Raw genomic sequence first — 21,033 nt, 5'->3', positions numbered from 1 at the left:
AGAAGGATCTGCTCTGCTCCTGAAGCTGAGAGGGTTCATTGCACCAACTGCTCCAGACCGATGGCTGGTGGGCTTGAGCAGGAGCCCCACTTCACCTGGGAATTGAGTGGGTTACTGCCCTGCTGTGGAAGGTGTTGCCTCCTGCCAGCTTTGCAGAGGCTCTGGGATAGCCCAATGCATCTCTTGCCTTTTCYCTATAGTTCTGGCAGACCTCTGATAGCAAAGAAAATAGAGGCAAGAGTGTGGGAAAGATTGTTTTTTTTTTTTTTAGGGGAGCTATCAGGTGCCCTTTCTCAGCTTCTGAGGAGTTGGAAGAGTGAATTTGGATCTAATGCCCTGTTTTCCAGTGGTGTTGCAAACTTCCCAGGTCCAGTTAAAATCAGCTGGAATGCAATTACTTAGTGTATTTGAAAAGTAGACCTTTTAAAATTGCTCTTAACCTTTCCCTGTGCACTCTCTCCTACCATCTGTCCCTCTCAGTTGAGCGTGGGCAGGACTTAATGCAGCCACATCATAACACATGCTTGCAGCTCCCCAGTCTTTTTRCCCTACTCAGCATTAATCTGAATTCATCAGTCTGCTTTAGTCTGTATTATGCAAATGGTTGATTGTTTTTTGGTTTTTTGGGTTTTTTTTTTACTGCTGTAGACTCCAATTTGGCAGTCCACTAASTGAGACCATACTCAGGGCCTGTGCCAACACTAAAAGATCCCCAGTGCACTGGAATACRTGGGGGAACATGTATTCCAATACATACAGATAAACTTTACTGCTTACCTATTTTTTGTGTATTATATGAGCACAAAAGAATAAAAAATGTCTTTGATTTGGAGGGCTAGCTAGTTGCTTCAGTCAGMGGTCCTTGGGGAGTGGAGTAGCCCTAAAAGTATTCACAACATAGTTTTCATATAGAATTTCATCCTGTGTTTATTGCTGTAGGAGAAAGGAGGTGACACATGATATCTGAGCTGAACATAAATTGAATCTTGATAAACACAGACAGGGCAAATTTCAATCTGTTCCTTCAGCCAAATTAATTTTGTACCAATTTAGCATTCTTCAAGGAACTGAGATTTTTATCCTTGTTCTTCTAAAAGAATAGCCTTGGTGTCTAACTCCTCTGGTATTACATTACATGATGCTTATCACTGCATGCATTTTGGTGTTTTTAGTAATGGGCAAAATATTGCTAACACCCAACCCGTAGGAAGCTGTCTGTGCCGTTTCCAGAACAGTGCAGTCTGGAGACAGCAGTTGTTTGTGCACAGAAGAGCTGATCTGGGTGCATGTGTGGCCAGTGTACAGATGGAGTCTGGCAAATTGATCACTATAATCAAAGGTCTGAAGGCTAAACAGTTTAGGGTAAGCAGAGCATTACAGACTRCCATTGGTTGAGGTTTTTTCCTACTTATTTATCCAGTATTTCAAAGAATGAAGAGAAGAGCTTTTTGTAAGCTTTTCAAGCATTTTGCAAGTTGCCTTGTTTTTAGGAGTATTTAGTTATTGTGGTCTCATTTAGGTGATACAGCCAGAAAATCCGCTGATGCCTGTGCACCAAATACTATCTAACTCTGCTGYATCTCCTTTTTCCTCTAAACAAGCCAAGAAAACAAGCAGCCTGCCCTTCACAGGAGTTAGTGCAGGTCTTTTTTTCATCTTGGGTGGTTTTTTTGGTCATGTGAGGTGCAAGATATTAATAGAATGTAAACTCAAAGCCATCTGACGATGGTGTTGGTCTGGATATTAAACAGAAGAAGAGATTGGTCACTCTAGGCGACTTCACTTCTCCTAAGTGGCAGTCATATGCCAGTGCCCCAGATGAGCAGAGCCAGTGAATGGCTGCAATAATACCTCTCCCCTCAGCTTCTGCTTCATGGCAAGCTGCCAGTGACTTTTTGGATACATTCCTGTCATTCTTATAGCAGGGCAAACAGTTCAGCTCATGACTTATCAAGTCTAGTCAAAAGCCATCTTAGTTACTTGACACAAGTAGTTGCACCTTCTCTGGACTCTCTGTGGTGCCAGCAACGGGATACTGGAGCTGCAGATGATAAAGGATTAATAAGCTGGTCATGCGGCAAYGTGTTGATTGATTTGTAGCATAAAAGGTTTTTCCTTTCCTTTCTAAATTAAAACAGAAGGCTATGTACACTCAAAACAAATGGATTTGACACGTGGACAGTCCGTGCATTTATATAATATTGGGGGAAGGGAGGAAGGCTTGTAAGATCACAGGCCACATRTTCTACAGAGCATGAACCATTTCCACAGCTGTTCTTGTGGCACAGAGGTGGGGAGGAGAGAGCATCCTTCCCTGTGGGAAATGCTTCCTTTAGAACTGCAGCCCAAATTCAGTGTTCAGCTTGCTTAAGAGTCAGGAGGTCAGTGATGGGAATCAAATCCTAATCAAAAGTAGTAGCAAGATTTTCATTAGGGGAAGTTAGCAAGTAAACAGGGCAGGCATGGMAAGGTAGTTTGTATCTGTCAGAACTGAACAGGGGAGGAAACCTTGGGGGAATAGGGGTTTATTGTGGGGAGGATTTTTGTTCTTCCTACAGTACTTAACCTTTCTGTCGTGGAGACAGCACTCTGACAAAACCCATGCAACCCCGGAATTGACGTAAATTGTGGAGTCTGATTCTCATTAATGCTCCATCAATAATATCTTCATCCAAACAGGCATTTGCTCGTGTTCCCTTATGACACGGCTTGTTTATGCCCCAGTGAAGGATGGTGACGTTGGCCGTTCGCTGCTCCCTTGGTGTGAATAGCGGCTGTCAGTCCAAGCACTGCTCTGTGGTTTCTCGGCATCTCTGAACCATGAAATCAAGTTCCCCCTCCCCCATCACTGAAGATAATTAAAATGCCTTTTTTCTCCCCTGTCTCTTTTAATGGGAGTTTAATTATTTGGCCTYTCTCGTCCATTCCCTTTGTGTTAATTTGCTCTGTTGTTCTGTCTCCTTTTTACTTTCATGCAGCAAACAAGTCTCTGGACTGTTTTGCTGTGTCATGTGACTARGAGTCAAGATTAGAAAGGTATCTCCATGCTCTAAGGCTTGCAACTTCTATTTTTATCCACAGCTGTTGGAGCTGATAGCAAAGTCTCAGCTGACGTCACTGAGTGGCATTGCCCAGAAAAACTACATGAACATTTTGGAAAAAGTAGTTCAGAAAGGTAAGAAACGGAAATAGTGAGGGGGAGTCTGATTTAATCTGATGTACTTTGTGTGAACCACATCCTTGAGAACATCAGGCAATGCAAAATGGGTGAAGAGGGACATCACTGCTTATTTCTGTAGTGCAGTTTTGCTTTCTTTTACCTCAATGAAGGMCTTGGGAGAAGGGGAAGAAATGCCTGTAGTCTGGTAGGTATCTGAGAAGTGACTCCTCCAGGCTTTTTTGATAATCACCTATTTGTATCCTATTAAATCCTATTTCTGACTGCAGAAGAGCTGGCTGCTCCTGCCCTCAGCCAGGCATATCTGCAGGCTCTGCTGCCACCTTGGCAGTGTGCTGTACCTAGTGCTCCCACTGCTCTGGAGGGGTGTCTTCACCTGTTCAGGAGAATGAATTTTGGTTGAGATGTAGCAGTTTCCTCGTGGATGTTTACTGTGACTGAAGCCTGYGAATTGAGAGCACCCTGTTATTTTACAGAATGGCATATTATACATAATGAGAAATGCACATWAGTTGAGGTAGATGGGGAAGAGGTGCACACAGATAACCTCTTGCACAGTATCAGAGGGGGAAAACTAGCTGGTTGCCAGTGGCTKGAAACGGGAAGTGCTGCAGAAATGGCAGATCTCATCTTATCCTGGGAGGCTCTCCATCTGCTGTCTAACCTGCTGTGACTGGCTAATGCTTGAGTGCTTTCCCCTAAAAAGAAAACCACAAGCTGGCTGTCTTGGCCTGTGAAGTWACAGCAAATGACTTGCCTGAGAAACATGTTGATTCAGAGAAGATTTTACCATTTCCATTTTTAACTTTTCCTRTTCTTCCAAAGTCCTTGAAGATCAGCAGAACATCAGACTAATACGGGAATTGCTGCAGACCCTCTACACRTCCCTCTGCACATTAGTTCAACGGGTCGGCAAGTCTGTCTTGGTTGGAAATATCAACATGTGGGTGCACAGGATGGAGAGCATTCTCCACTGGCAGCAGCAGCTGAATAACATACAGATCACCAGGGTAAGCACAAATCCTGAAAGCTAAAAATATTGTCTCCTTCATWAAATCTTTTTGTGTTAATGGCTTATGCTGGGGTGACTGCTTCCCATTGTACCCACTGAGTGGAAGGAGTTCAGAGAAAGGAAGAAGCTCAGTTCTGTGCAASCAATTTCATTAAAACAAACAAAACCAATCAACCCAAAAAACAACAACCCCCCCTCCCCCAAAAAAAAAACCCACAACCAAAAAAGCCCACACAAAAAGCCCAACCTTGCAAACTGTTGTATCTGCTACAGCTGCTTTAAGAAATGACAAACTTCTGTCCAGAAAATGACAGTGTACTGATCTGTTCTGGTCGGTGTTCTTTCTCCAAAAAAAGTAATGCTTGAAAAGTCCTGGAAAGGAGTACTGAGGGAACAGAAGTAGCAGATAAGTTTTTGGCCTGACCCAGAAAACCTGAAAGGATGGAGGAAGGCAGGAGCTGCTGCTGTGCAGGAGTCTCCCATGCCATGGAAGGGCTGGAGATGGGACCACATGATTAAATGCTGCCTCATGMAGTGTTTCCCTGATGCTGGTGGGCTGTGTGCTGCTTGTTTGAAACAGTTAATAGCTCTGCCAGAGACGAGGCGGGTGCTGTGACTCTGCAACTTAAAATAGCAGCATTTCTGCGCAGGGTAAAGGATGAACTTGGCACATCTGTCTAACATTGTTTCTTCCTTGGGGCCCAATCCTAGAAGCTGCTGTTTGCCTTAATAAGGCTGAGGCTGGTTTTGAAGCAGCTGGAGCTCAGGTTGTAGTCCTTGCTGATGCCTTGCTCCTGTGTATGCCTTGGATTTCCCCTGAATGCAGGACACACAGATCTACTGTGGTTAATTTGTCCTGGAGCTGTGCCCCATGTGGACTTGCAAAGCTATTCTGGACACTGTGGAGGCTTAGCAAAAGTGTATGGGGGTTGCCTTTTGTGTGGCTGAACAGCCTGGAAAACCAGGGCTGCAGCTGGTAGGAAAGGGGCAGRTCCTTCAAGTGTTCCCAGAGGAAAAGTTAGCCCTGCTAGCAGTGACCTGGGAAGCTGTAAAGCCATCCAGGGAAGAATCCTGCTGTGGGCACTCACTAGTCACTGCTGTGGTTGCAGCAGGATCCTGGGATGACATAAGCTAAAACACGTCAGAAGAGCATGAGATTCCCAGCAATGTGTGTAATCAAAGCTGAGCTTGAGAAGTAATGCCCATCTACCTCATGGTGGAGAGACTGGGTAGTCAATAGCTGATGTCATGAAACAGCCAGTGTCCTGCTGCAGGGAAACTGATGGTGATGCTTCAGGGAGCAGAGTTYCATGAGTATGGATGTGGGGTGGATGAAAAGGAGAGAAGGAGGCCTGCAACTCTGTAATTATTATACTATGGGTGCATGTCCTCTTCCTTGAGGTTGTCTCAAACTGTTCTGGGGCAAGTGGTCAAATATTTTTATGTAAAATGTCTCCTTTATTCAGAAGCAGGAACTGCTGCTTTGTTCTCTGTGTTGAGAGCAGTTCTTAAAATACATTAGCTCTGCTGCAAGCTAGAATTTCTTAGGTTTTCAGCTTCCTGGGAGCTGAGTTTTGTCTGTCTCTTCCAGCCTGCCTTTAAAGGAACCACTTTCACTGACCTGCCATTGTGTTTACAACTGAACATCATGCAGCGACTGAGCGATGGGAGGGACCTGGTTAGCCTGGGTCAGGTGGCTCCTGACCTCCAAGTGCTCAGTGAAGACCGACTGCTGTGGAAGAAACTCTGCCAGTACCACTTCACAGACAGACAGGTATGAGGAGGGGGCAAATTGCCATCCTTTCCTTGGTGTGCCCCACTGGAAAGAGAACACGCAGGACAGACACTCCTACTTGGCTGCCTCTTGGATCTGAGCACTGTGCTGCAAGCTGATAATATAGGCTGGCATGAGAATGGCTGTGAAGATGATTTATGTAGAGGGTTTTACATGCCACAGCAATGATTCCTGAAATAGGAGCTTGAGGAATTAATCATACATTGAACTTCAGTCCTAATCCAGGTGGGAACAACTGCATGACTTGCAGTTGCTCCTTGCCTCACGTGTGCAGGGAAAACGTGCAGGCAAGCTCCAGCAATCATCCTGATGTCCCAGGGACGGACACCCTCACAGAGAATCTTTGTGGATGTGGTCCATGAGCTGTACTCTCTTGCCCTTTAGAGCAAGAAATCCCCTCTGAGMTGTTTTGTGAGTGACAGGATGGTATGTGGAAAGCAGCCCTGCTGCTACCCACTTTTTACCTGTGTAAACATCTCTGGCAGGCTGGTAATCATCTGGGATCAGCTAAACTTAAAAGCAAGCAAATAAAAATCCCTCTATGTTTATGGGTGAACGTCTGGGGTGTTTGAATAAGACCTCTACACTTCAGGAACCTTGTGCCAGATTTTTGGCTTTATTTACCCACTCTGAACCTGACTTAGGCAGTGAMTCTGGACAAGTTATTTCTATTATCAAGTAAATTCAGATCCAGCCTCTGCAACTAATGAACCCCAGAAGAAAGATGGGTGTGTCCCAGGCTAATGTGATAATCACTGACCCTTAGAGTCAATGAAGACAAATATCCCAACTTTCAAAACTATTAAATGCAACTCTATTTGCTGTGCTGCCAGCCAGAAACAGTGGCCAAGGCAGTGTGAAATAGCTCCCAGGGTTTCAGGCTTCCTACAGTGAAGTTCATTAAATGGGAATAGATCCTCCTAATGGTATTGGGTGAGGCCGTTCCCATCAGGAAAATGCTTATAGCTGGATATTCAAAGTAATAGCTTTCTTTGTGTTGCAAGGGAATTGTTATGAGACTGGAAAGATTGACACATGAGGGAGAGAATGTCATGAACTGAACAGAACAAATCTTTTTTTTGGCCTGCCATAATTGTGTGTATCTTTTCTTGAAGATCCGCAAACGTCTGATCTTATCCGACAAAGGACAGCTGGATTGGAAAAAGATGTACTTCAAGCTCATAAGGTGTTACCCACGGAARGAGCAGTATGGTGACACGCTGCAGCTGTGCAGACACTGCCACATCCTCTCCTGGAAGGTATGTGGTGCTGGTGGGGCAGGAGCCATGGGACACCCAGTGCTTCCCCTGCAGCTGGCTTAGGGTGCTATAGTTCCTTTGCCTGGATAGCATAATGAATTCCTACATTTTAATTCTCCCTCACTTAAGACCCTTTCTTCTCTGTGCTTCAGGGATCCCATCTTTATCTTGAACAAGAGTAGTGTCTGTCAGGGCCAGAAGGTTGGAAGATGGGCATGTTGTAGGGCTGCCTGCAAGAAATCATATAGCACTGCCAGCATCTTCCTCTATCCATTACATGGAAGTGTAGGTCTTGGCAATAGGTTCAGCTGCAATGAAATCTGCTGACTACAAAACAGCTCAGGACAGAAATCTGCTAGCCAGTGTGATGATATCCAAGGCAGATCTCTAGAGTTAAACTCTTAGCTGACGGTAGGCTCTAGCCTCTCTTCCCTCAGAAGAGGGGAAGAGAATCAATTGATCTTTGCTGATTSTTTTTTCMATGACTTGCTCTAAGATATGAAGCCCAGTTCTGAGCTGTCTRTTATTTTGGGCTCTGCTCTATTGATTTGCACATGGGATGTCTGGCAGAGGGGCGGTGTTAAGTTTGCTGATGCCTTGGTACCCTTTCTGCAGCCTCTCTACTTAGAGTTGTTTTCTCCTTTCCCAGGGTACTGATCACCCCTGCACAGCCAACAACCCAGAGACTTGCTCCACCTCTCTTTCACCGCAAGAGTTTATCAACTTGTTCAGGTTCTGAACTTGGGTCACTGCAGCTTATGTGATTCTTACAGGACACTTTGTCACAGAGCTTGGACACTCCATTTGTAAATAGTGTAAATATTCATGTTTGTTYGAAGCTCCTGAGTCAAGGAACGAGGATCTCAGAGATGAAAGGTGAAGTTGCTCACTGACATGAAGCACTTAAGGAATACAAACTTCCATAGGACTGGTGTAAAAATACAGCATGTTGTACAAAGTCCCTTTTTTATCATCAGAGTACAAGATACAGGGCAAAAAAACTTTCATTTTCTGTTTTTAGAAGTTAAAAATGCATTTGCCCCACAACCTTTTGAGAACTCTTGGTTTGTTTCTAATAGGGAGAAAGCAATATGAGGCTAGGACTGTTGAACTGTTCCTCCRTCTGGTTTTATTTAGCATACATATTTATAAATATGACATTTTAAAAATATTTATGAAAAATATCCCTGTGACAAGTTTAATAATACTTTTGTGCTTTTAAAAGGACACATTCTGAAATACTTAGGATAGAACTCTAGCCTACTTGCGAGACAGATTCGCAACATACCACTTTCTACCTCTCATAGATCGAGTACCTTTCAAACAAAAATCCAGTATACAATGTGAACTTTTGTATTTTGTACAATGATTTAAAGGGAAATGTTGTGATAGTAAGCATCTTTTCTTGTATTAATGCTTACCTCTTTACATTAGTTTTCTCGCTCTACTCAGTGCTTGAATGCCTAGATGATAGGCACCATATAAATACCTAAGACTTTACTCCATCCTCCTTTAATTTGTTGGTTTTATGAAAGACTAAGCAAATGGGAAAAGAGAAGCCACAAGGATGAGCATTAGCTATAAGGGAGGAAGTTCTATGATAGGGAAATAAAGGACTGGATTTAATCGCACAAGATAATTTCTTATCAGCTTCACTAGGTTAATTGCACTAGTTGAAATCCTAAGTGAGATTAGAACTGTTCTCATGTTTTCCAGCATATACACTGCTCTGTATTTCCACTGCTATCAAGTGAATTCAGTCATCTTTGAGCTGGTAAAATATAAGGAGAACTGGGCCATTGTATCTTGTGAAATGATGCGGTTTTTATTCACGGAAAACTGGCAGCAAATGTTYAGTTTCAGAGCCCTGGAGCTTAGGGAGTGATTAGTATTTAGTAGTCAGGACTGGGGAAAGCAAGGGATTTCCAACATGGCACTTGATATCTTTGGTTCTTTCTCCATGCCAGGGGCTAAGATCCAAGGACCCAATCCCTTCTGCTTCCAGTGCTGAGCTGCTTTATGGGATCTTCTAACCCTAACCTAGAGCTAAATTTTCAGTCCTACAGAGTAAGTGGCCACTTCACTGTGGCTGTGGTCTGGCTCACTGTGTTCTCTGTGSCATGCAATGCTTCACTTTTCTCTACAGTGGAGCTTGAAGAATCCAGCTCATACACAGCAATTTGAAAACCTCTGCAGTGGAAAGTTTTTTGCTGTTTGCCAGTAGATTTCCTGTATAGCACTTTCTCTGTGCATGATGTAAGCAGAATACCTCRGAAGGGTAAATATTCAGTGGGTTGTGTGTGACGATGTACAAAAATTGTGAGGAAGAGGAGTTCTCAGGACAATTCAGGAAGAACTACTTGAGTTAATTATTGTTAAATATGCTGTTCCTTTTTTTACATTTTTATAACTTGACTTTCAACACTTTTCTGCAGCTGTTTGTATTTTAAAATGACAATATTTGCGTTTTTGCAAACTAAATCACTTTGCATACCTTTGGAAGAGATGCGAAAAGGGAAAAAAACCTGCCTCTAGGGGGAGCAATGGGAAGAGGGGAAGAAAACAAGGAAAATGCTGACAAGAATTGCCGTTCTCCAGCCGCCTAACAGCAAATCCCAAGTTTTTGCTCCTCTGGAGAGCTCTRTAAGCCTCTGCCACCCTTAGCCATGGTCCAGAGCTTGTCACTCACCAGAAATGAGGGGAGAACACCAACAGGATAACAAGCTTTATCATGGTGTTGATGCCCCATTCTTCAGTTCGACTGCTGGTGGAAAGCATAAGCCTGCTGATCATACTTATGTCAACTGAAAGTGATTTAAAAACTGCTACCTTGGAAAAATACACTTGTGCTTGTTTGGGGAATGTTTGTGAGTAAAGGAGGCCAGTTTCTGTTTTCCTTCCCACGTTGATGGCCGTGGGTAGACAAGGCTGAAATCTGGCTTCATGAGTGAGGACATTAAGGATAGAAACTTGCAAGTGAAGTGAGTGAAGCATTGCCGCTGAATTTGAAGAGTCCTGTAGCTCCTTTTTCCAGCAGTGAGAAGCCCTATGCCCCTTGGCACCCTGTTTCCAGCTCTGACTTGGGGTTGGTTTGTTCCGTAGTTTTGCCTCTGCCACCCACAGTGAACCAACCTGTTGTGATGGGGTGGCAACAGTATTTTGRTATGAAATGCTGCAACATTCTGCCTACTCTGCATCTGTGCTTAGCACTTACCCTCTCTGAGATTGTGACACTGAGTGAATTTTAAGCTCAGATTTGCATTTGGCCTGCTGCATTCCTTGCATAAGAAGATAGAAATTTTCAATGTTGAGCTGCGATTTGGAAATGTCATGGCTACAGCCATCATCTCTGTCAACCCTTCACTGGCCTCTTCTGCCCAGAGAGCATGGGTCATACTGACAACAGATTTAATGTGCAACTGAGGCTCCTATTTATAAAACTTACTTCAATYACTATGTTTTTAATTTCTTAGCACCATAAGGGCCAAAGTGCTCAAGATGATTTGTTATACATAGACACTTGTCTGTTGCTTGTGTGAGGTCTTGGGATATTGCTGTCAGCATCCAAACTAGCAGAAAACTGAGCAACTACTGCACAGAACAAAACAGACTAAACAAAAAGAAACAGAATAAGCCTTATTCAGTTACTGCCACAGTCATTACCCTCCTGCTGCAGCAATTGTCAAAGATGGCCTTGGTCTCTCTGGAGGCTCATTGTTTTTTGAGTGGCTGGTACAGGGAGATGTTGTAGTGAATTCAATCCTCTTGGTTTGTATTAAAAACAAAATGCTGTTGCATCCAAATACCTTACTTTAACCATTTCTAAACAAAGGAATCAGTATTTTAGTGGTGCAAAGGCATCTGCTTGGCTGAGGATGGCAGAGTAACAAAACTGACAGTGATATCGGGGCTTCCAGACAGGATGGTTTTAAGGCTGCTCTCAGGCAAAAAAAGCCCTCTTTATTTTAAGACAATTGTGGCAAAGTTGTTGTGAAGGGGAAAACAGACTTTTGCTTGTATTTTGGAAATAGAATGTTCTTTTCAAATGACATTTCACCTTCCAGTTAGTTGATGCATTWCCATTAGATATGCATCAGTTTGTATACTAGGAAAGGAGAGTTTTTCCTCTCTTTGGGGTTTTCCTTTGCCAGCATATCCAGGGAAATCTCGTTGTCTTTAGAGGATATAATAATTAGTGCAACAGCATAGAACTTGGTGCTGTGAAGAGGAAAAATAGATCCATGCAAGGGAGGAGGCTTAGGAAGGGAGAGATCCCAGAGATCTCTGTTTCAGCTTTCTAGAAGAGGCCAGAGKTTTTGATGTGGTGGCCATTTCAAGAGGCACAATTTCAGCTGTACATACCTTAAGCCATTTATGCTAACTATGGTATGCCGARGTTTGATCATAAAGTGTGTGTACCTCCTCTTATGTTTTTTTGAGTTTCTTTTTTTTCAGCTGTGGGAGTTTCTAGATCCTTTATTATGTCAAGTGCTTAGGAAAATGTGTATTGCTCTGAAGACATTGCTTTGTATGTAAACATTTAATTGCACCCTGCCACTTTCTGTATATGGGAATATATTTTATATTATTTTTCTTTGCCCAGGTTTTGAACTGTTTGTATTCCCATTTTTGTTTGACTTCAATAACTTTTGTGAAGCTGTCACCTTCTAGAAAATACACAGGTATTAAACCAGCTTTTCCTGCCCAGAAAMTTCCTTGGCCCTTAGTTGCTGAAATTTCATTTAAAGCAGGAACATTTCAATCTTGTTGTGTAGCGAACAAATCAGATGTGTTTTTCACACTGATCTCCTGCGTGGTACAGCAAACCAGCATTGTCCTCTGCAGCTGTCCTTACAAACATGTTGCATAGCTTCCCCTTAGGTCAGCACCTTGCCAAAAAGACATAGCTTTAAATTAAAATRCCCCTCTTTGTAGCTGGCTTGTTTGCACAAGCCTAGACCCTGTGGAGCTGATGGCTGATCAGGCTGGTGCAGACTCACTCCCTCCTTCCAGGTTTGGGACTCTGGTGTCCTGCTCGTGCTGCTTCTCTCAGCCCATTGGTTGTGTGCCGGTTTCAGGCTCTGATGCCGTGGTCAGCCATTCRCACAGCTGTCAGCGTGTGGCTGCCGAGCTCTGAGTCTTTGCCATCCATGTCTTCCTYCAGGGTTTTGTTGGTAGCAAATCAGCTTTGCAGGATCTGGCCGCAGGGAGAACAAATCCATCTTGTCCTTGACAYGTGCAATCTCTAGTATATGAATTCCCTTAACACCAGAGAAATTCCCCCTCTATTGACCAAGTGTTGCTGCTTCTCCTCCTGGGAGGGCAACTGAGGGTGGAATTTGCCTTTCTTTAGCCATCCTGTGCTGCACAGAATGCTAACATGTCAGCTACCAAGAGAACATTKTAATTTGAAATAGCAATATGCTCATCTTTAGGAATTAATCGACAGTAATTATAAATACCTACTTATATATGGAAGAGAGACTGTGTTCTGTTTTATTTTTCCTTGAAGTTGTAACTAGAGATGATATGAAGTGAAAGRCATCCCTTATATAAGACTTCTGTTTAATATTATTGTGTGGTTAAAATCCTTCCATTATAAATTTGCACACTTTTTTCCTCTTCCCTTGCATGTTCAACTGATTTTTACAGCTGTTCTGTGCAGACAGTAATGTATTTTTGTAAAACATTTTTGACACTGAATTGCAATAAATGTTCAAACAATGTGAACCACAGAGTAGGTTGTCTCATTGCTTCCAAGGTGGTGACCTTATCAGCCTTGAGCTTCTGATGACTGTAAGCAAATACTCTTCTGCAGGAACATCCAGAACTTGGCTCGTTGTCGCAGTAGAAGATCCCAGATAGAGCTGTTGCTTCATCATATCTCAAAGGGRAATAAGCTCTCACTTCTAACAGGAACAGTGTTCACATGGAGCTTATGCTCATGAATCTGTACTTGTCCAAAGCAGAGGAGTGACTGTTGACCCAAAAGAGACCACCAGTGCCCACACTGATCTAAGACTCTCAACTCCAACTTGTGGCTTACRAAATACTGGGCTTTTTTTAGACATACTACCTGACTGATTTTTATTTTTTAATTGGTTGGGGGAGATGGGACAATTGCATCTTGTTAATGTCAAGACTGCAAAGAGTGTGACCCAGGCTCCTGCTCAGAGGGAATGAAAGCCCACTGAAGCAACTCCTAATAAATTGGGGAAAAGCAGTTGAGAAGACAAATGAAATGTGCCTCTGGTTGGAATAGGAGAAGTTATCATGGTAAAATAGGATTACTTGCCTCATGAAAGCTATGCCAGCTATGGAAATAAGCACAAATGATGTTCTGCTTTCAATTTCATTTAAACTGATGTTTCATTTAAAGAAATATGTTTGAGTGGTTTCCTGAGTCTTTCTGTAGTTATGCTGTGACTTGGATTGACAGTTACAGAGAGTTGCATCCCGCAGACACAAGTCTCWGGAAACATAGGATGGGACAAGATCACCAGAGCCTTTTAAACAAGAGAAGGAYGTTGTTAAGACACATTCTTTCTCAAACTTTTTTGAAAATAGTAAATTCTACTTATTTTAATAGACTAAATGTTCAAAGACAAAATTCTTTAAAGGGAGTACTGGATCTTTTAGGAGTATGTTGGGTTACACATTCATGTTATTGCTGCTACTACCTCCACCCTTTTAAGCGCACTCAGGAATAGAGGGAGAGGTATCCTGAAACATGGATCAGACCTGCTTTGATCAGTGCTAACAGGTCATCCTGTAYAGTCCTTGGAGAGCCCTCACTATCTGTCTCAGAGCCTAATAAAAGAAATACAGTTTGATCAAAAAGCATTTTGAAAGCCTCTTACATAATGAATATGAAAATGACTCTACCTCACTTTTCCCTTTTCCGCCTCTCTGTTTTACAAGGGTGAACCCCAGTAAGCCATGTAGGGGATTGGTTTATTTTTGACAAAACCTGAGCTGTTACTGTGATCAAAATAGCAAAAATTGGAAGGAACTGTTTTCTAAAAKGCTCTATAAATAACTCATGTGGGTTCAAAGGCCTTCCCTAAGCTGGAAGGACACCAGTTCACCCCTCACCATTCTTGATGCATAATATACTACACTTTTTAGTTGAAAACAAACAAATGTCTTTTTTATATGTTTCCCTTGGATCATTTCAGTCCTGGTCAGTATAGACCTTGAATGCAGACAACAGCACCCACAGGTTTGCAGCTGAGGTGCCAGGTCCATCCCAGAGCTCCCAAAGGTGCTGCTGCTTTCATGCAATGGCTGCAAGTGGGTGGTGGGACAGGAAAGACGCCCACTCCCAGCCTCACAGGATAARTAAACAAACCACCCCATGGGATTTRTGTTCGMAGACAGAGAAATKCAGTCAGCGCAGGAAATGCRAGTTCCTCTTCGTCACAGCACACCAGGAATTCTGACTTATTTTAACAAGGCTTTTGAGCATTGGGTTAAGYTAATTCTTACCAGCATTTACTTTCATTCTTAAAGCACATAAAATATGATGTTTCTGTGGGTAATACTTGATGTGAAAGGTGTGTGTAATAAACTGTCAGCCAAGAAGCTGCCTCACTCCCTGYCTGCGCCCTGTGCCAAGCTGTGGTGGGCTACAGTTTTGGTTTTCTCTTGCTTTACCTCTACAGGCAAACTCTCACTTTTGTGAGGGGTTTAACTCATGTTCCAAGCCAGAAATCTCTTTCTCTCCTTCCTCCCACTCTGGTGTGGCAGCCCAGCTGGCGGGAAGTGTCAGAGGAGGCTGCACACCCACGGGGGGGAATTGCCTGGCTTAACCTGGGGGCAGCCTGCAGCCCAGCCGTGATCCAGCCTAAGCTGAKGAGAGCCCCTCTGGGTCTGCTCATGACTGCAATAATTCCAGGGCTGTGACCCAACACTCTGTGGCCTTGCCTTCCCAGCACAAGCTGCCTCTTGGTACCACAGACATCCCTTTTTCCCTTGGGGTTTGGGGCACCCTCCTCAGCTGGGCCTGGGGCACGTTTTGTCCACGATTCTCCCATCAGAAGYTGACCATGGTTTTCAACACGAGTTCTCTCTTAAATTACTTTCTCCCAATCTTTTTATAGCTCTTCGACTGAAGTGGAATTTATTCTTGCTTTTTTTTAATATAGCTGGAGGTGTAAATCCAGACAAATATAACTCGTGAGGGGGAATSAACCTGTCCGTGCCACAACTCAGCAGGGCCTGTGTTGCTGCTRGTATATATAAAGCAACCAGGAGCCTTTTTAAACCTCTGAAACTGAAGTAATTTTTTTTTTTTTTTGTTACTTACAGCTAATTAAATGGTTCTCATTTAAAAGTGCTGTCTCYTGGTGGTAGGTAGAAACCTACAATCTCACTCTTACAACACACTTTTATATTTAAAGCCTCTATTTTTAACCCAATGGTGGGATTCAGGGTTAATGCTCGTTAGATCTGTGTCTAGACAGTTGTGAAAAACAGGAAATGAATTACATTATAGTACGAAAGGAGAATTTAACCTTTTCTCTCCTCACTAACACATGTGACGGAGGAAAATATGCTACAGCAGAGTATTTTGGAAAGTTTAAGGAAGTAGAAAAAATGAGAAAGAAAAAAAAAAAAAAAAAAAAAAGCTGGATTTCTATAAGGCCTCATGGGAGTTATTACACAGAAAATAATGCGCCAGACTCTGCCCTCAGCTGCACCCGGGCAGTAATTTGTTTCCTCTGGTCCCTGTGGAAAAATTGCATTTTATTATTCCCTGCTTATGCTGAACATTCAGAAGAAGGAACAGCCAAGTTAGTCCACTTCACACACATGCACGAGCACGTGTGGCAGCTGAAGGAGAGCAGCCACCACCATGCAACACCCACCCTGCAGCACCACCAGGCAGTCGGAGAGGTTTGTAACACCCCTGGGCATAACAGCACCTTGCACCYCTTTTCCCCAGGCTGCCTAAGGCCTCAAGGTATTTTTGAAATACTAAAAAAGTTATTTTTAGTTTATTTTAATTAAAGACTGCAAAAATGCAAAATTCCCTTGCTTGGCCCTCCAGGAAGGTAAGAGCCCAAAGGCTCATTGGCCCCAAGCAGCAGCACAGGGATACTGCTGTGGCTGAGGACATATAGGGTAAGGCTCCAGCTTTAAAAGATTATTGTAATGAACCAGAACATGAATTAAGCCTGAATCAGTGTGGGCAGCTGGCCTGCTTGGAAAGAGCTGGAAAGCAGAGGCCTGGGTGCTGTTTACCCACTTATCCCCCCATTCCCTGCAGAACGGGTGCTATATTGATGCAAAACACACCACGATCAAAAGTGGTGCTGCCAGCATCTTCCATACTGCTTCTGAGCGCTTTCCTCAGCCCCTAAATGTGCCCCCATGGTACATTACCACTGTTTCTCAACCCTCCCAGGACCCCAGCAGGCTGCAGAAGCATCAAGCAAGTGCTTGCTCCACTGCAAAACCCGGATGGCTGCATCTSCCTCTGCCCATGCCCGCTTTTCCCYGAGGRTGCTGCGGCCCTGGCAGCAGACCCCGCTCACAGCCGCTGGACACAGCCCGTGCTGCCGCAAGGACCCTTTTTATCTTGTGCACAACTCGCCTCCCTTGTCTGCAACTCTGCTGGAGCCAAATGTTTAGGCTCACCACACATGCTGTCAGCTGGCCAGAAACATTAATATCCCTATGGCAGAGCAACAAAGCCTTCCCAAGGATCCTCCGCGCCGCTCAGCCCAGGCTCTGCTGTTCCTGCCCTCCTGGGATCCCCGCTGGCTTTGAGAGCTGCTGGGAGCATGGAGGAAAGGGATTAGTCCTCCTCAAGACTATTTATTTGCTTAGTTTTATCATGATTTCTTTTAATTTTGAAGGCACATGAACATGAAGTGTACAAATCACTGGAATAATACTGGAGCTAATTTTATGGCGTCTTTAGCACCATCCAAAGTGAAAAAAAAAACCAAACCCAACCAACAAACAACTCTCCCCACAATGAAGCAATCTAAATAAAGTTCTTCAAGCAATACAATATTTCTCTGTATAGCTGTCAGTGTTTCCACTGCCAGTTTGTCTTCATAAAGGAACCAAGCTTTGGCACAGCTTATATCAGAAAAAATATCTTTAAGTCTTTCCAAGGGGGTATGGGATGAGAGGGATTTTGGAAGTTAACATCAGCAGAAGAGCTGTAAAATGTTGGCCTAAGGGTCTCAGAAAGGAAAGAGCCTCAATGCATCCAGGGAGCGAGGGAGTGGAGAAGGAGCAGGAGCCCTTGCAGCATTTGCACCTGASCAGGTAGCAGCAGCCAAGGTGTGAATCCCCCTCAGGAAAGCCAACTGCTAACGGGAGTGGTGAGGAAGTAACTCAATGCTGCCCATTGCTAATGCCCAAATGAGCTTGGCAGAGAACAACACTGCAAATGGTGCTGCTGTGGATGGAGCTGTCTGTATCTCTGTATCCATGTGCATGGAGGGGGCCATGAGCATGTGTGTGCACACAGACACACACACAGTACACRCAGACAGTACAAGCTGCCTTTCAGAAGTCTTGCTCTGYAGTRTAAGGAGGGTCAATAACTTTATTATTGGCAGTAGTTTTGCTTGAAGGAGAGGCTTTAGGACATGGCTTATCCTGGGGGTATGGTGTGGTGGTCATCACAAATATTTTTTCTGGGTTTTTTTTTCATTAATATCTTCTGCTTGATGTCAGTATAGTCTGCTTGACAATCTACTGCCACCAGAAGTGATGCTTGATTTACAGGAGAGGTAGAAAGCTAAACAGAAAAGGATACAGATATTCCAAGGATCCTGGACCAATCATCTTGGTCTCTCTCCATGGCCACACATGTCACCCCCGAGGKCTCTCAGCACTGGAAACTAATGGAGGAACCCCAAAGCTCCTCTTGCTGGCCAGGATGGGTTGCTGTAGTATCCTCTCAGGTATCTCAGGAAGCCACATTTACCTCCAGCCCATCTCAGGTTACCAGATGAACTGCATCGGCTGAGATCTTGCAYCCCACTTAATATTTAATCACCCTTTGCCCTCATTTTCTTAAGTGGGCAGTGAAACCCTATCTACTCTGTGTGCACCAACAGYGCCGTATTTTGTTACAGAAAGCTCCAAACAAAGCTTCCATTTATAATCCAGCCATACCAGTGGCCATAGCCCTGGAGCTCCATGATCACTCTCCCAATGGCATCAAGCAGAAGTGAGGAGCAGCTCGAGCAGCATTTGGGAGCAGGCTCTCCTGCACTGTGCAGGYTGGGCAGAGGACCCTACTGTGAGATACAACAATGCCAGCTCAGAGGGGACTGAGTGTCGGTGAAGATGGTGACACCTCTTTGGTTGCCACACGTGTACTTCTGTCACGTGTCAGGCTTCAGATGTCCTCAGCACTGGACAATCTCCATGTGTGGCTTTTTGGACTCCACATGCTAAGCCAGGGCATTTGCTTATTGAATGAMCACACATAATGCCTGAGGATGTCTGTAAGCCCAGCAAGCATCCTTCCCAGGTTGGATGGGGCTCTGAGCAACTTGATCTAATCAGCAGCGGGGCTGGAACTACGTGAACTTTAAGGTCCCTTCCAACCTAAACCATTCTATGATTCTGTGATCTTGAGTGGAGTWGTAATTTCCTGCAACCTTCACTGTTTGCATTGCCCCTACAGGCAGCCAGCAGTGGGGACCCCATGGTCCCTGGCAAGGGCTGGGGATGTGCACCCCTRTGGCCAGGGCCAGGCTGAGGCGTTCCACAGCCTGTGGATGTCCACAGCAGTCCAATCCAAAGCAGTAAGGTCCCAGAGAACATTGGCAGAAAGGTTTCACCAGGCTCTGAGTYTTGGGGAGGGTGCCCCTGCTCACACAACCCTGGGCACCAGCTCAGGGGAGGCTGGGGCTTTGCCTCTGGGCATGGATCCAACCTCCATGCACCCTGTGAGCATGGAGAGGCTGGCAAGCAGGAGGTGATGCAAATGTGTGTGGGTCTCCTTTGCTGGCAACAAAGTCCCTCACTTGGTCTCAAAAGCACCCTCACTTCAGATCTCAAAAGTCCCTCACTTCAGATCTCAAAAGCACCCAGCCTGGGGTGTTTTATCTAACAATTACCAAATAAGTTAAATGAGAATGACAAGTCAACAATCTACTCTGTAAAGAATCTCTGACAAATATGGCAGGCAGGGCTCAGCAAATCTCCCCCAAGTCCCTTCTTCCCAGCCTACTGCTGGGAACAAGGCAGGAGGATGCCAGCAAGGAGAAAAACTGGAGCCCACAGCACTGCATCTCAGGACTGAGCGTATTCCCAATTACTTTATGGGAACTCCCTGGACAATGCATTTGAAAACAACTTCCTGCTAGACACGTATCTTAGCATATTAAAAGGTATTTTTAGTGGAAAAGCAGATCAAACTCTGCTTCTAGCTGTACTAAGACAACGCCATGGACTTGGCTGGCAGCCCTTCATATTCATACTGAGGTAGCAATTGGGAGAGGTTATTTGACTAAATAGTTGCATTTCCTTCATACATGATGAAAACACAAATGCAGATAAAAGCTAGTGGGATTCCTGACTTACAGTRGAGTTGTATTTTCTTCCTAAGACAGTGACTCTGCCTGATAAAAGTTTGAATTGCTGAAGGAACAACATCATGTAGCAAGGAAAAATTACTCTGAATGTCGCCTCCTCGATTTGTGATGACTTTGTTTTTGTACTGGTATAAATATAACTATGACCATTTCATACAACAAAGTGCTCTGTGATGAGTACAGTATAAATAGTGGAACTGATTATGCCTGCTGTAAACAAGGACTGGCAATCCTTGCAGCACCCCAGCAGTTCGGAACGGTGGAAGTGGCAGGAGCTGTACAGCTAAATGGTTAAAAGCCGCWGCAGAACATTTTCTCGGGATGGCTCCAAGCGTGGAGCTGGTGCGCTGCCATCTCAGCAGCCAAGCTGAGACGGGGAAACACGCCACCACAATTGCATACTAAAAAGAAGGGAAGGCTGAGATAACTACCATCTTCTTACTGTGTAGGCTGTTTGAAAAAAAAAATAACATATAATGATTCCTGCCTTATTGCAGTGTTTGGGTTCCAGATATAGCCTTGCATGGGAAGGCTGGTATGATGCTGAACCAAGCCAAATGAGCATTTCCTGCTTTTAAGTAACATAATGTCAGGAATCCAGCTCATTGGAAACACCCTGCTCATCTTCCAGAGCAGGAAGCAGACATTCGTCATGAGTATCAGGTGAATAATGTCACTTCAGTCGGACTTCATGAGTGACAGTTCACAGCTCAGGTCCTTAATGCTTATTTTTATTATTATAGAATGAAGCTTTGTACATTTCATGCCTAGGAAATGGCTTAGCTCACTCAGAAACTCAGGGGGCCTTGCCAGAGGCCTTAGATAACTAAGATTTGTTTTAACAGCCCTCAGTAACCAAGGTATTTCCTACTGTAAGTATAAGGAAACATTGAGGATACTTAAAACACCATATTTGTTTATCTTAGGTCAAACTGAAGAGATTTTCCAGAACCACTACTGCAGCTGCATTTACTTGCTGAAAGGCTCCATTTGTATAGAGTGTTTCACTTCTGACTCCATGATCACAAAGGAAAACTTCCAYTGAGAGCTGAACTCCACAGGGAAGTGTGCACAAACCTGGGCAGATGTCTCCAGACACTCACTCCTCAGATACATTTCCTTAACCTTGGYCTCAACTGGGCCAAGTTCTGCATAAGGAGGAAGCCAGAAGGCAGAAGAAAATCACCAGCATTCTCTCCCTCAAATTTCTRAGAAGA

At 44.1% G+C, this 21,033-nt stretch overlaps 2 protein-coding genes across 2 annotated transcripts in view; one reads left to right on the top strand and one right to left on the bottom strand.

Annotated features, from left to right (window-relative positions):
- Positions 1-13,531, top strand: part of FBXO32 (F-box protein 32) — a 23,458-nt gene extending 9,927 nt beyond the window's left edge. The window contains exons 5-9 of the mRNA XM_057368281.1: positions 3,082-3,175; positions 4,004-4,188; positions 5,782-5,964; positions 7,101-7,244; positions 7,894-13,531. Coding sequence (XP_057224264.1) covers positions 3,082-3,175; positions 4,004-4,188; positions 5,782-5,964; positions 7,101-7,244; positions 7,894-7,983 — 696 coding nt within the window. The 3' untranslated portion in view covers positions 7,984-13,531. The remainder of the gene's footprint in view (positions 1-3,081; positions 3,176-4,003; positions 4,189-5,781; positions 5,965-7,100; positions 7,245-7,893) is intronic.
- Positions 12,589-21,033, bottom strand: part of NTAQ1 (N-terminal glutamine amidase 1) — a 25,600-nt gene continuing 17,155 nt past the window's right edge. Inside the window, exon 6 of the mRNA XM_057368293.1 lies at positions 12,589-13,750. Within this exon, the coding sequence (XP_057224276.1) occupies positions 13,614-13,750 (137 nt within the window). The 3' untranslated portion in view covers positions 12,589-13,613. The remainder of the gene's footprint in view (positions 13,751-21,033) is intronic.

Source organism: Malurus melanocephalus, unplaced genomic scaffold, assembly GCF_030028575.1.
Source record: "Malurus melanocephalus ecotype Western Australia unplaced genomic scaffold, MMel_1.1 scaffold_3, whole genome shotgun sequence".
Taxonomy (NCBI): Eukaryota; Metazoa; Chordata; class Aves; order Passeriformes; family Maluridae; genus Malurus; species Malurus melanocephalus.
The sequence above is the reverse complement of the archived record's forward strand: the minus strand, read 5'-3'. Positions and strand labels throughout refer to the sequence as shown.